General features: G+C 42.0%; 2 protein-coding genes across 3 annotated transcripts in view; one reads left to right on the top strand and one right to left on the bottom strand.

Moving 5' to 3' along the window:
• Positions 1-2,753: 2,753 nt before the first annotated feature.
• On the bottom strand, positions 2,754-9,754 carry ARPC5 (actin related protein 2/3 complex subunit 5). The gene is made up of 4 exons (XM_032772944.2): positions 9,508-9,754; positions 7,616-7,688; positions 5,164-5,340; positions 2,754-4,052 (listed from the first exon to the last, which is right to left on the bottom strand). The coding sequence occupies exons 1-4, from the start codon at positions 9,648-9,650 to the stop codon at positions 3,990-3,992; spliced, it is 456 nt and encodes a 151-aa protein (XP_032628835.1). The 5' UTR covers positions 9,651-9,754; the 3' UTR covers positions 2,754-3,989.
• Positions 9,755-9,784: 30 nt separating this feature from the next.
• RGL1 (ral guanine nucleotide dissociation stimulator like 1) overlaps positions 9,785-13,346 on the top strand; it is a 156,918-nt gene continuing 153,356 nt past the window's right edge. For both annotated transcript variants that reach the window (XM_032772943.2, XM_032772941.2), the window contains exon 1: positions 9,785-10,042. The gene's annotated coding sequence lies outside the window, so the exon portion shown is untranslated. The remainder of the gene's footprint in view (positions 10,043-13,346) is intronic.

The raw sequence follows: 13,346 nt of genomic DNA, 5'->3' as shown, positions 1-13,346 counted from the left end.
CAGGCAGACTGTGGGGAAGATCACTGAGGTGAGAAACTCTGCCAATAAGTGCAGGACCCACCAAGGTAGAGAAGGAATTTTGTCACACCTTGTACAGTGGAGTTGCATCACAGGCGCATTTAGCTTACACAATTTTAACTATATGTGCTTGGCAAAACAAAAAACAAACAAAATATAATTTAAATACTGTACCGTAGTGTGGGCAACTCCACCCGACCTTCCACTCAATGAGCGTTTGACTATATGCAATTTCTGCCCTACGTGCTGACCTTGGAACCTAATCCCCACATAAAATGCAACTCCCCTGTATAGATGTCATTAGAATTATCCTCTTTGGGGAAAGTGAGTTTCCTTAAGGGACTGGGCTTGATTCATATTTTCCCTACTGAAAAGGTGACAACCCTAAAAGCCTACATAGGTTTCCCTATTTGCTAGAGTAGTTCTGTCTTTTGTAAAAGGTGGAAATGTTGCAGAAGTACAAGGAAATCCCATTGAAAAATCTCTGTATATGGCAATGTGAAAGGCCTTGGCTCCTTTACAGGCTAAGTAGTGCATGTTAGTAGACAGTCATTCTAAATAAAGCTGAACTATACAATTATTTCTCTGTTATTAGAGCTTGTTTTGGGGAAATTCACAGAGCAACGTGCTGTGAATTATCCTAGCCTCATGCCACATTAGAACCAGTCATTTATTATCCCTGCCCTCTTATTACTCAGTACAGCTGGAATGTTGTAGTCACCTTCTGCATGTCAGGACTGGTGTGACCTTGTCGTGCTTTACATCATCTTTCTCTCTCACCCGCTCAAATGCGGGATGCATAATTTCAGTACTGGGTTTTTCCTTTTTATTAACACCATGACCCAGGAAGAGCCGTGTTCTTTAATAAGCTTCCTTATGCAGCTCCTTACATGGACCTTAAAGACAGCTATAACTGGATAGGATTTATAGATTTCTATGAATCAAATGTACTGCAGTCATGCCTAAATACACATAGCATTAAAATGAGCAAGAGATTGATAGTGCATGAACTAGTGGAAATGGGAATAATGTCTATTGTCCAGACCTGCTTAGGACTGAAACAAGCCATAGATAAAACATGTAGTACACCATTCCGGTAGGATGTTTGTTGCTGTGTATGTTAAATAGGGCAGAGAACTGTTTCCCAGAAGTAGTGAGAGGATTTAGCTAACACCTTTTTCTTTGTGAGACATACTGAACTGGGAAATGGAAACAGACTTTAAGCTGGGAGAGAGAAACCTGATTTTGCCATATTAAGACATGTATCTTAACACTGTGCAACATGAACTTGTCCCAGATTACCAAAACTTTCTGCAGTGTTTGACTAGCCAAAGTATTTTGTCCTTAGCCCTCGTTAGTGTTTTTTCTTTCTGTAATTTGTCAGTACATCTTGGTTTTGTTTAAGACAACCTGAATTAGGTGGTGGATACTAGCAACGGGGCAAATTACTGCTGGGTGCCTCAGACAGACTTCAAAAAAAGGAGAATAAATAGGTAACTACTTGAGTGCAGAGTTGTGATCTCCCACTTCCCAAACAGGGTAATGGAACCGGCAGGGAGGGAGCGAAGTTACATGAAGAGCTGTAATTAGCTGCAGAGACCACTGTTGAGCAAACACTGACACTCCTAAAAAATTGGACTTATTCACTCAGTGCAAATAATATAGCTTGGAAAGCTTTTTTTCTAGTGGCACAAATGTCATTATTCCTCATTCTTATATGGACATTCATGACTTCTCGCCCCAAACTCCCATTAACAACTAAATGTGAACTTAGTATTGGTATGAACTGTAGATGCTAGATGTAAGTTTCAAAAGTGACTAGTAACTTTGGTTGCCTCACTTAAGGCATCTTTGAGCTTTGACTGTCAAAGTGCCTGCCTTTGAAAAACTTAGGCGACTTTAAAAAACTGTCAAGTTGGGCACCAAAACTTGGATGCACCCAAATCATTAGTCACTGAAATAGCCTAAGTCCTATTCAGAGAGCAACTACCATCTATGCATCAGCACTTCAAACTGACAGTGCAACCTTGTACTAAGTGCAGTCCAGTGCTCAGTAAGGATGGAGTATTTCTTTGGGCATTAGGGCAGGATGAAAATATTCAAATAAATCCACTTAGACATGAAGTAGCCACAAAGTTTTCAGCACTTAACAAAAAATGCAAGCCACAAAAAAAAAAAAAAGCAGGGGCTAACCAGAATGAGACTTCAGAGCTACTGTTGTTTTTAATCCTGCACTCAAGCAGTTACCTATTTATTCTGCTTTTTCTGAAGTCAATCTGAGACACCCAGCAGTGATTTGCCTCGTTGCTAGTATCTACCACCTAATTCAGGTTGTCTTAAACAAAACCAAGAAAAAACACAAACAAGAGGGCTAGGGACAAAATACTTTGGCTAGTCAAACACTACAGAGTTTTGGTAATCTGGGCCAAGTTCATGTTGCACAGCATTAAGAAAAGCCAGCTACATTTTTTTGAATAGTGTTGGTGTCCACAGATCTTGACTTAGGTAGAGCATTCAAGATTGCTACAGGAAGATCTAGGCCTACGATTACTTACACATGCAAAGTGCTGCTGCGGAAACAACCTTGGCAGGAAAAAGAATGGAGGTGAAGGGCAGAAGTTGGGTGACTATTTCTGCTTTTTTCCTTCCTCAATCCTTCTGTTAGTGTGTGAATTTCCCAAATTCAGCGATAAAGCCATCAGAACAGTTAACACCAAGGAATTTGAAACATTAAGTAAATATTCAGTGACAATTTATTTTCTGATCTTTATCATTTTACAAAAAAAGCAGGTATCAAAACGGCAAAGATTTTCACGAGTTCCTCACCAGTTTTACACAGCTGAACTGGTGTAAAATGTGAATGTAAGACACGGGCTGGCTTTGCTCCTGGTCATACACATTCAAGGTTATCCCTGGGCTGGGATGCACTGGGCCTTTGGAATTTTTTAAAATAAAAAAGCACCTGTCTTTTTCTGGGACTTGACTTGATTCACCCAAGTCACTTTGTACTGAAATATAACATGGAATGTGTACCTGCTGGGATCAGAAATTAATCTTTTCTGGATCCCGTGTACCTTAACACTGATCAAGAGACTTTGCAATGGACACATTAGGCACCAGTCTACATTTCTCAGATTACCAAAAGGCAGCTACTAAATTATGTTAACTACAATCACTTTTTGCACCCCCACCCCAACATGCTGCAATGGAATTTATCTGTATAACAGCCCCTTCTACTTTTCCTCATCAGGATCTCAGGTCCCAAAAAGGAAAGCTTTACTAGGTTAAAGCCCAGGGAAATGGACCTTCATCCTTAAATATATCATACAATTGTGTTGTGATGCCTTAGACAATTCTACAACAGTATGACTCTCCCATTGAGGACCCAAGACTTGAATGATCAAAGGAAACCAAGATAAACCATAAATGTGAGATAGGAAAAAATACTCAACTCACTGGATGGATATTCTGGTTCTTTTCTGAGCCAGAGCTTGTTCTTCTACTGTACTTGTGCTGTAGGGTTCAGAGTTTGACCAGGAGAAGCACAGTCCAGTTTCTATTAATAGCTGCACCATCTTTTCAAACAAACAGCTTACACTGAACACTGCCTGGTTAGTTAAAGAATTAAGACACTGCCCCGAGTCCCTCAGTATCTGTTTGGAAAGTCAGGTCAAAATCTGGCATGATAATACATGAATGCAAATCATCTTACACAAAGACTTGTGTACATGTCACTGAAATGCTTTTGAGAGTACCAAATACTCCTATTAAGAAATAAAATGGCACCTCTATTATTACTCAAACAGCAAAAGGAAATCAGATATGCGTATTTTGTCATAGATATGAAAGAGGAAACAAGAAGGCAAGCTGAGAGACAGATGCTACCCCCAGGGCAGCAGTGACATTTGGTTGTTTTGGTCATTGTACCAGCATTTTGTACACCCACGGCAGGCAGTCACTGGCTGCTGAACTTAAACCGTTTTTCTGGCAGTCAAGACACGGACAATGGACCCTACACCTCCAGCAGCGAGAGCCTGAAAACAGAGAAGTAATAGTTAATACAAATAACAGACTTAAAATAATAATACTCAATAACTGACTTAAGTGGCAATGCTTCAACAACAAAAATTCAAAAACAGACTCCAACAAGAAACTGCAGAACTGGAATTAATTTGCAAACCGGACACTATCAAATTAGGCCTAAATAAAGACTGGGAGTGGAAGGGTCACAACAACAACTAAATTTCCCCCTACTGTTGCTCACACTTTCTTATCTATTGTTTGAAATGGGCCACCCTGTTTACATTGGCCTCATTACCCCTACAAAAGTGATTTTTCCTCCCTTGGTAGTCTACTGTTGAGAACAGCCCACTTCCACTTTAACTGAGTTGTCTCGTTAGCACTGACCCCTCACTTGGTAAGGCAACTCCCATCTCTTCATGTATTGTCTGTATATATACCTGCCTACTGTTTTTTTCCCACTCCATGCATCTGATGAAGTGGGTTTTAACCCACGAAAGCTTATGGCCAAATAAATTTGTTAGTCTCTAAGGTGCCACAAGTACTACTTGTTGTTCTAGTTAATACAAATTAACCGATAACACAGTAAGCACAGACAAACAATTACTACTTGGACTTCAGTACGTTTCATCTGAACATCTCAAAGTGTTCTACAGACACTAACCGTCGGCACTCTGCAATAGGGAAGCATTACTACATTCATTTTATAAATGGGGAAATGGAGTCAGGCATTAGATAACTTGCGCAAGTCAGATTCACTGGGTGAGTCAGGACACTTGGGTTCTATTCCCAGCTAAATCCCCGACTTTGACCTTAGATTATACTGCCTCAGTGCAAGATGACAGTTTTTAGGAAACGTGCAATGGCTCATTTTCATTCTTACCTAATGCATCATCAAACTTCACCTCTAAAGTCTGCATGCATCAATATGACATAGGAAGTGTGCACTAATTTTACATGGTTCCATGGGGAACCTTGTCCTTCCCACCCCAACTGTTGCAATACGAACACTGGAATTTTAACGGGAAGAAGGCTGATTCTTATTGGACTCAAGACAGAGTCATGGATGTAAGGGTCTGTGCTAATGCAAATTATCAGGCCAAATGCGACTGAGACTTAACGCACCTTTTCATGCCACTGCAGTAACACAGCACTGCTGTTGTCAGAGGGGCTCTCAAACCCTTTGTAGATGTATTTCATTAGCAGATCAACTCCATTCTTGTCCAGAGATTGTACTGCCTTTTCAATATCATTGGCTTTGAAAGAGATGAGAACTTTCAGAACAATGCTTTCTGCACGATCCTGTAAACAAGGGAAAAAGTCACAACCTGGAACTGAGCTGATCAATACTGACATGGTCTGAAGCCAAATGTTAATGATCTCTCAGCTCTGGGAGGTAGAACTTTTCTGTTCTTAACAATTCAAAAATGTTCGGCTAAGGTAGCTCAAACACATACCAAGTTGTCAAGTGTATTGTACAACAGATGCCCACATCTGCCCTACGACAGCATGACCTCAACTGACATCTGTAATTCTAAATGAATTTCAATTTACAGCTAACATATGTAATTAATTTGTAATTAAGTTTTAGATAACAAGTTAAACAGTTAGTGCCAAGTTGGGCGAAGGAAGCTAGTCTCAAAAAAGAGACTCATTTTCTTCACTGGCTTTGTAACAAGCTTGTTCTCTTCTAGGTTTCTCTTTCTGCTCACCATGCTTGGCTTTTGTTTGCAGGACTCCACCCATAGAACTATACAAGAGCTGTACTGAACTTTATCACTGTTAATGTTCATGCACTGGAAAGTTCAAAAGAAGTTGGAACTAATAGGACTAAGGGTTTGATTGGCTTTCCTCTCACCTCTTATTTTAGATTTTGTCTAGATGGACAGCTCTGCTGTGGAATAGAAGTGATCTTAAAGGAGTCTGCTCTCAAATTTCAGAAGTACTCCTACTCAGCACTGTTTGAGCTCTGCACAGCTAATACCTTAGCTTTACTCTGCATTATCCTTCTCTTCCCCCATTGACTACTGTATTATAACTACCACTTTAATTCTGTGTACATAATGTTTTACAAAATCCTTGGAAAACACCTTTAAGGCCCGGTCAGTATTACCAGCATGAAATAGTTCCTGGTAATATGATTGCTTAATCTACACAGGTCAACCCAAACATCTGAAGCCGCAGTTAAAAGCAGCTAAATTGTCACATCCATGCTGAAATACAACTGCTAGCACCAAATGTTTCAGGTAACTGCTTTTGAGAACGGACCTGGATGCCATATTTGGAAGAAGAATTTGTGTATCGTGGTTAGGTCTTTTCATCACCCATTCTGTAAGCATCGTCCTCCCCCACCCTTCCAAAGTAATTTTCTTTCTCTGTTCACTCAATCACCACCTTACTTGTCAGAATGGATTCCTCTTGTGTATAATCCCACTGACCAACTACTGTCTGCAGTTGCTTCCCAAAGGAATTATAGCCATTATCTTTCCCAGTAAGCAGAGACATCCTGCAGCCATTTGATTTAGTGAGACTTCTCAGATATGTAGCAGAAATAGTAAGCAGAACAGTGATTTGGTGGGAGGTTATATCCTAAAATAAGAATGAAGCCAAGAACAAGCTCATGAAACAGAGCTGCCAGATCTGCAGGTTTTCCCAAGGCTTTGGCGAAATCAGTCATATTTTAAGTCTTTTTCCAAGTAGAAAAAGACTTTATACAATGGCACTACCTTGTACAGCAGATCTGCCCCATGTGTACTGAGTCATGCGTACTTCACTGACAGAAGTTTTAATACTTTACTACAGTTAGCCCTGCAGAAGCAACTTAACTGTGGGCAGCAAGTTAGATTTGTTTGCCTCCTACATCAGAATTACAGTAGCCCCTATGCAACCTCGTTGTCTTTATATTATTCCTTTAATGACACCAGCGCAATTGTAATGAAAGACACATTGTCACAGATGTAAAAGAGGGCAAAATTAAGCAGAATCTCTTACCTGATGATGCCCTTGGTACCAAGATTGTTAGGTGATTCTTAGACCCCCAAGTAAATTTGTAGGGCTGGCAGTTGGTGGAGAAAATCTTTACTGGGAGGTTTGGTCTACTGTCACAAACAAACATAGAATCCTACAGATATATTCTTGCAGAGTGAATGCTTAGAGTAGAACTCTACTCTAAACAGAGCTGTGTGGGTGGCAACAGTATGGTAGATTCCTATAGCTTATCTGTGCATCTTTCAGTCTGCTTTGGGCATCCATAACACTCAAAACTAGTTTTTGAGAGCCTTATCCGACAGGCAAGTATATGTGCACAGTATAGTCAAAGCTCTCCTCAAAGTGGGAGTGCTTATATTTTCTAAGTTCCTATTGTAGCTAGAATTATGGACTGGACACAGTAACTGATCAGTGCCTACTGTTTTGGGTCCTTTTTCATAGGCCTACTTGGGCAGAGTATAGTTTGGCAACAGGCAAATGCTTAATCAGTCTCAAAGAGAGGGGAAGTGAGAAATCTATAGAGGGCAAGGAGAATTAGGAAAGAATTCACAGTATGGCATATAAATGTGAGAGTCATTGACTACTTCACCTTTACTGCTTGATTCTTGGTGTTGATTGGAGGATTCTTCAGGGCTGCCTGCAATGCAGCCATCATGTTCCCTGTGAACAATGATTAAGGAAAGATAGGGAAACAAGGACCTAGAAAGCAACAGAGCTAGTCACAATACAGTGGGGTTCACATGTAACTTGTTCATTACTAGGAATATCAGCGATGGAGTTGCTAAGAGAACATCTTCCATATTGAACACTTCAGTGGGTGCAACATAAGGTGGCAAATACTAGCCAATTACTGAAAGCAATGGGACCTGTACTAAGGTGGTACAGTTTTCAGTACTGGAGAGCACCAATCACAGAACAAGGATCCAAATAATAGAAACATTTAGAATTGATCTAATTTGGAATTTCTATCTTCAAACATCACACATAATGGCAAAATATCATCCAACAAGCTATAGCATAGCTGTTTGCACAATACAGAATGATGTGATTGCTGAAACAAACTGTTAGTGGGAACACCTGTGCCACATAAATTGGAAAAAAAACATCAGTCAGGACACCAAACTAAACATCGGCAGGAAAGGAAAGGTCAATCTGTCAGTCAATTCATCACACTGTAGTTGACTATGATTCGGGAGAGTTTTCTATTCAGATTCGTATATTACATCCACCACTGTGGTATCTAAAAACCTCCCCCACCAGTGCATTAAGTAACATGACTAATGTGCACCACAGATGGAATTCATTATAGAACAATGAGACTCCAAGACTGCGTCCATCATTGTCATGAACCAGAAGAACAAAACATGCTCTAGAGACACAGTAATTCAGGCTTAGCAGCCTCTACTTGAATTTTCATAAAGGGTTTCACAGTTTTGAGCACAAAAATTTGCCTTTCAGTTCTCCCCCCCACCACCACCTCCAGGAATTGTCAAAACTGAATCACATAACCCATTAATCCTATGGGGTTCAGCCTCGCCTTGAAAGGGCACTACTGAAGCAAAATGCTTTAATATGTGGAAGTGAAAAGCAATTAGATTGTCACGGACTAGGTGCAATTATTCCCATAAAAGGAAAACCACACAGCGCGCACACTTCCTCCAACCCTGAAGCCTAAGAAGGGGGGGTTTGAGGGCAGGGCTTTCTCTTTGTCCCTCCCTCCTGCTCTCATGAGGTCAGACAAGACCACATCCTCAAGTGCATACGCGCCCGAGAACTGGAAATACAAAAAAGCTGACTGATATTAACTTACATAAATAAAATTGTACAGGGCAATGGTCTCCATGGATAGCAGGGTGCTCAAGCCAGGGATTAGACAGACACACACTAGGAAGTTTTACATTGTTTGGAAAACATTTCATTGAAAATCTATTGTTGTTTAAGAACCCAACACACCTTGGTTTTAATCTGTGTTTCCTACTCCAGCACTTAGGTGCCACAGGATTCTCTGCTGCTTTTACAGATCCAGACTAACACGGCTACCCCTCTGATATCAAAGACAACAGTTACTGATTTCATTCTGTGGGGCTAGGTGGTACTGGCTGACTTTACCCAGGCTGAAGCCTGCCCTTAGGGAGCCACAGATTTACAGGGTAGACTAGTTCGAGAAAGACAGGGCTGTGGTGAATCTGAGCAGGGCACATGGAGGATCCTCCCCGCTACCCCCTGGACAGTAACTTTCCAGGCCAGCAAAGCCCTGGCACACTCAGTGCAGGGTGACACAGGCGAGCCCTGCCCGCCCTGCCCGCCCTGCCTGTGCCCTGGGCATCCTGCAAGCCTGGTAGGCTCAGTATAGGGCTGGGGACCGCTCCGCGCCCCGGCAGAGAACAGGATAGGGCAGGGGGCCAGTCCCTTCCTCCCCTCGCGCTCCTGGCCTCAGAGTCAGAGGCCGGGACTCTTTCCCCGCCGCTGGCGGAAGGATATTGCCGCAGGCAGGAGTCCACCTCGCCCTCGTCGGGCCCGGCCTGGCCATCGCCTCCCTCCTCCTCGTCCACGAATTTGTTCTCGTCATACTCATCCACATCCACGCGGCGAAAGCGCGCAGAGGACACCGTGTTCTTCGCCATCACCCCGGAACCTGCCGGCGCCTCCCGGCCGCTCCCCTCCGCAGGACGGTGCCCGCCCCCTACTGCCCGCAGTGAGCAACATCGCGCATGCGCAGGGAGTAGAGTTTCTTCCGCCTCTCACTTCCACTCACGGGCAGGAAAGATCGCGCTCGATCATCTCTTCCTACGTAATAGCCATGCGCGCTTGCCGTTCGTGGTTGGGCACATGCGCAACACAATTGCGAGTATCTTTTTACGCATGCGTGTTTTAAATTCCGCACCCCCTCCTCTACTGCGCATGTGTTCTGAACAGACTTCCTCTTTCTCTTGCGGCATCCGGCAGGCCTTGTGCGCAGGCGTAGAGAAGGCAACCCTCAAGTGGGCGGGGGAAGGCAGGATCCGGGGAGGAGCAGGTGAGCTGTTGCGATTGGTCGGCAGGGGGTGGTCACGTGTTCTCCCGTGGTGAGGAGGGCCGTTACCATAGGAGCGGTCCCCTGCAGCTAACGGGCGCTGAATGGGGGCAAGCGGCGCGGTGCGGTGCGGCGCTCCCCATCCGGCCACGCTGGGTTAGGCTGAGCCTCTGCCTGCCGGGTGGGTGTGAGTCCCGGGTACGCACCGGTGTACGGGGTGCGGCTTATCTCCAGCAGCCCGGCGTGGTCCGCCCCCCGTCTGTCCTCAGGGGCTACCGCAGGAAGGAGGTCACTGCCCCACGGCCTGTCTGTCTCCCACCCTCAATGCTTCTCCAGCGTTTTCCAGTGGGACGCCCCTGAGTGCTTCTTGCTGCTGACTAATTCATTCACTCCACCAGCTCCCCGGGAGAAAGGTTAGCGCTCAGAGCCCCATTTTGTAGATGGGGAAACTGAGGCACAGAAGCGCCCAAACTTTCGGCAGTGCCCCTTGATTTTTGGCTGCTGCAGTTTCTAGGTGGGCAGGTTTTCAATTTCACTTGTCTCCTCTTTGAGCAGGTATGTTCGGTGTTGGTGGAAATCTGGGCCAAAGTGTCCAAAATCAGGCTCTTAAAAAATCGAGATAATTACAAGAATTTGGGCTAAGAGAGTTACTCATAGTCATATGATGAATCAGTGGCAGAGTTGAGGCCAAAACCCTAAAAACTTGACTCCCAGTTCCTGCTCATTACTCCAAACAGTAATCCCTTCCTTTATGTTGATATAAATATTTTAATCAGTTGTCTTTAATATATGTTGAAATCAGATTTGAGGTATAAATTATATTAGTATTGTATGTTAAGTGGACATTGATAAGTAGTTTGAGTTCAAAATCTGGGATTTACAAAAAAAGAATTTTACAGAATCTAATATGAATCGTAATGCTTTCCTAATAATAATAAAAAAATAATTTAGGACATTAAACTTAAGTCTTGTGGTGCTGGGAACCCAACCTCAAAAGCCTTGTGCTAATACGTAACAAGGAGAAAGTGAAATTGACCAGCCAACTTTTACTATGCAAGCTGAGTGAAATGCAGAAAATAATACAGAAATAGTAAAAAGTACATTTAACCCCCCCCATTTTAATAGTCTGACATAAACATAAAGAGATAATCTTTAAGTAAGATTTTTATCATGCATTCCTTTAAATAAATTTGTTCATTTTTTAAATAATTGTATATACATTAAGAAGTTCACTTTAAAATTCCAGTCCAACTCCAACTAAAGACAATGGAAAAACTCAATTGGGATTGAAGAGGGCCCCAGGTGATTGCATGTTAAGATTTAGAAGTAGGGAGTTCTCATACTCTGACCCCTAACCCTGCAAAGATTCATGCAAGTGAGTTGTCCCCCTGAAGTGAAATCACACAGCACCTTGCAAGATCAAGTGTCAGAGTGGGGACTTTGCACCTCTTGGATGCAGAATTTGTGTTGCTATGTTACACGGACATGTGAGAGGTTAAGTATTGTTTGAACCCCTACAGAGGAGTTATGTATGGTAAGGACCAACTCACAATTAGATTCTTAATGCTGGGGTCACAAAAATAAAAAGGATTGATTTTTACAGAATTAATTGGTATATTTATGGTTAAGGGTTCTGTAATAACACTCAAAGCCACTTTTGCTAGAGATCACAAGTTACCAGCTTTACTATAGAACACTGCAATTAAAACACTTTAAATATTAATAACAAATATATTGTATTACAACAGTGAAAACACTGATCTATAAAACAACACACTCTTCATACTCTATATTCTATCAGCACCACTTTTTAAAACTTTATATGAAAGAGATCTCTTTGGTGTTCATTCAGTTTTATTTTTTATATACTTCTAATCCTTATATATTTTTTTAAATCTAATTTAAAAATCATATTACATGAACTTCTGGCTGATGAGAGGTGGCAGCCTTCGAGGGTAAAGGCTTTTTTATCCACAGGACAGGTAGTGGGAGTATAGTGTTCCCTCATGTATATCCACCCTTACCTGAAGGAACCACTTTTGGGATTCAGGCAGTGTTTGGTCTATATTGTCCATTTCATCCTTGCCTTATGCCGAGGCTTTCAACAAGGATACTAGTTACATTGACATCTGATATGCTATGGATACCTCTCCAGTGAAAATCAGATTGAGACTGTCAACTTCATCTATTGTAAGTCACTAAAAGTCATTGGCAGGTACTGAATTTTCATCATTACTGGCCTAGACTGGATTTAAACAAGTGTTCTAAAGGTAAAAGTATCCATATCCTCAACAACACAGTTCTCTAAGCCATCTAGTCCCTCTGTGTATTAACTTTCATAAGAAATGGATTTACTTTTTTTTTTTTTTTCCCCCCTTTGGTATCTGTGGTCTTGCTACTTAAAAGTCGTTCAGTGATTTCTACCACCTGAACAGGTCTTCCATGGGAAAAGGTTTGGGAATGATTGGTATCATTAAATAACTCCTTAGGCATCTTTAAATGCCTTACAATATTTTTAGGTTTGGGATATAAATGTTGCCCCCCAAAAGGCAGAAACTTGCACATAAAAGGCACCAAATGGCTGTGACTCATCAGTGGTGGCAATCTGCCGTTCATCATTTGTGAAGGTTGCTGAGAGGGTGTGTTAGCAAAGTAGTATTGCTGCAAATTCTGCTGAGGTTTTAGATTTTCATATGTTCCCTGGGGAGATGCTTTCATTAAATAACATTTCATTCCTGTTATGTTGTTAATTTTATGTGAATTTTGTTGGTCAGCTAATGCTCTTGCAGGTAAAATTGGATGATAAAGGGTTGCTTCTGGCATACCACTCACAAAATTGTAAAGGAGGGAATGCCAGACCCCATCACATAATGAGTTCAAAGTCACATGAGGCCACAAGCTGGCAAGGCTTTGTAAAGCTTTGCAGTTCCATATGGACATGGGGAAATCATCCTCAGTGTGATAAAGCTGAGAGAAATAAATACAAAGGGTAATGTCTGGGTACTTTGACAAGAAATTGTAGATCTTGCTTATGCAGCAGTGCTCAGCCTCATTACAAGGAGAGTAGTTTGAATAAAGAATTATGTACCCGATGCTGTCATAGTCATGTGTAACTGCATCCAGATAGCCGCCCATCTCAAATAACATGGACTCTGGGTGGATGTTATACTTAATGCAGTTAGTTGCATGGCCCTTTTGGACTAATGTTCCAGAAAAGCTCCTCAGTTCATAGAATATAAGGTGTTTGTTTTGCGGACTCATTAGTCCATATGGGAATCCAAAGGCCTTATGAAATTCCATATAAGGG

Source organism: Chelonoidis abingdonii, chromosome 7 (assembly GCF_003597395.2).
Source record: "Chelonoidis abingdonii isolate Lonesome George chromosome 7, CheloAbing_2.0, whole genome shotgun sequence".
NCBI classification, from domain to species: Eukaryota; Metazoa; Chordata; order Testudines; family Testudinidae; genus Chelonoidis; species Chelonoidis abingdonii.
The sequence above is the reverse complement of the archived record's forward strand: the minus strand, read 5'-3'. Positions and strand labels throughout refer to the sequence as shown.

What these genes read in the sequence shown, in the direction of transcription:
- ARPC5 (XM_032772944.2), bottom strand. Translation starts at nt 9,650, where the DNA reads ATGGCGAAGAACACGGTGTCCTCTGCGCGCTTTCGCCGCGTGGATGTG. An exon ending in GTGGACTCCTGCCTGCGGCA is followed by an intron (nt 7,689 to 9,507) that starts ATATCCTTCCGC and finishes ATCATTGTTCAC; the next exon opens with AGGGAACATGATGGCTGCAT. An exon ending in CCAAGAATCAAGCAGTAAAG is followed by an intron (nt 5,341 to 7,615) that starts GTGAAGTAGTCA and finishes CCTTGTTTACAG; the next exon opens with GATCGTGCAGAAAGCATTGT.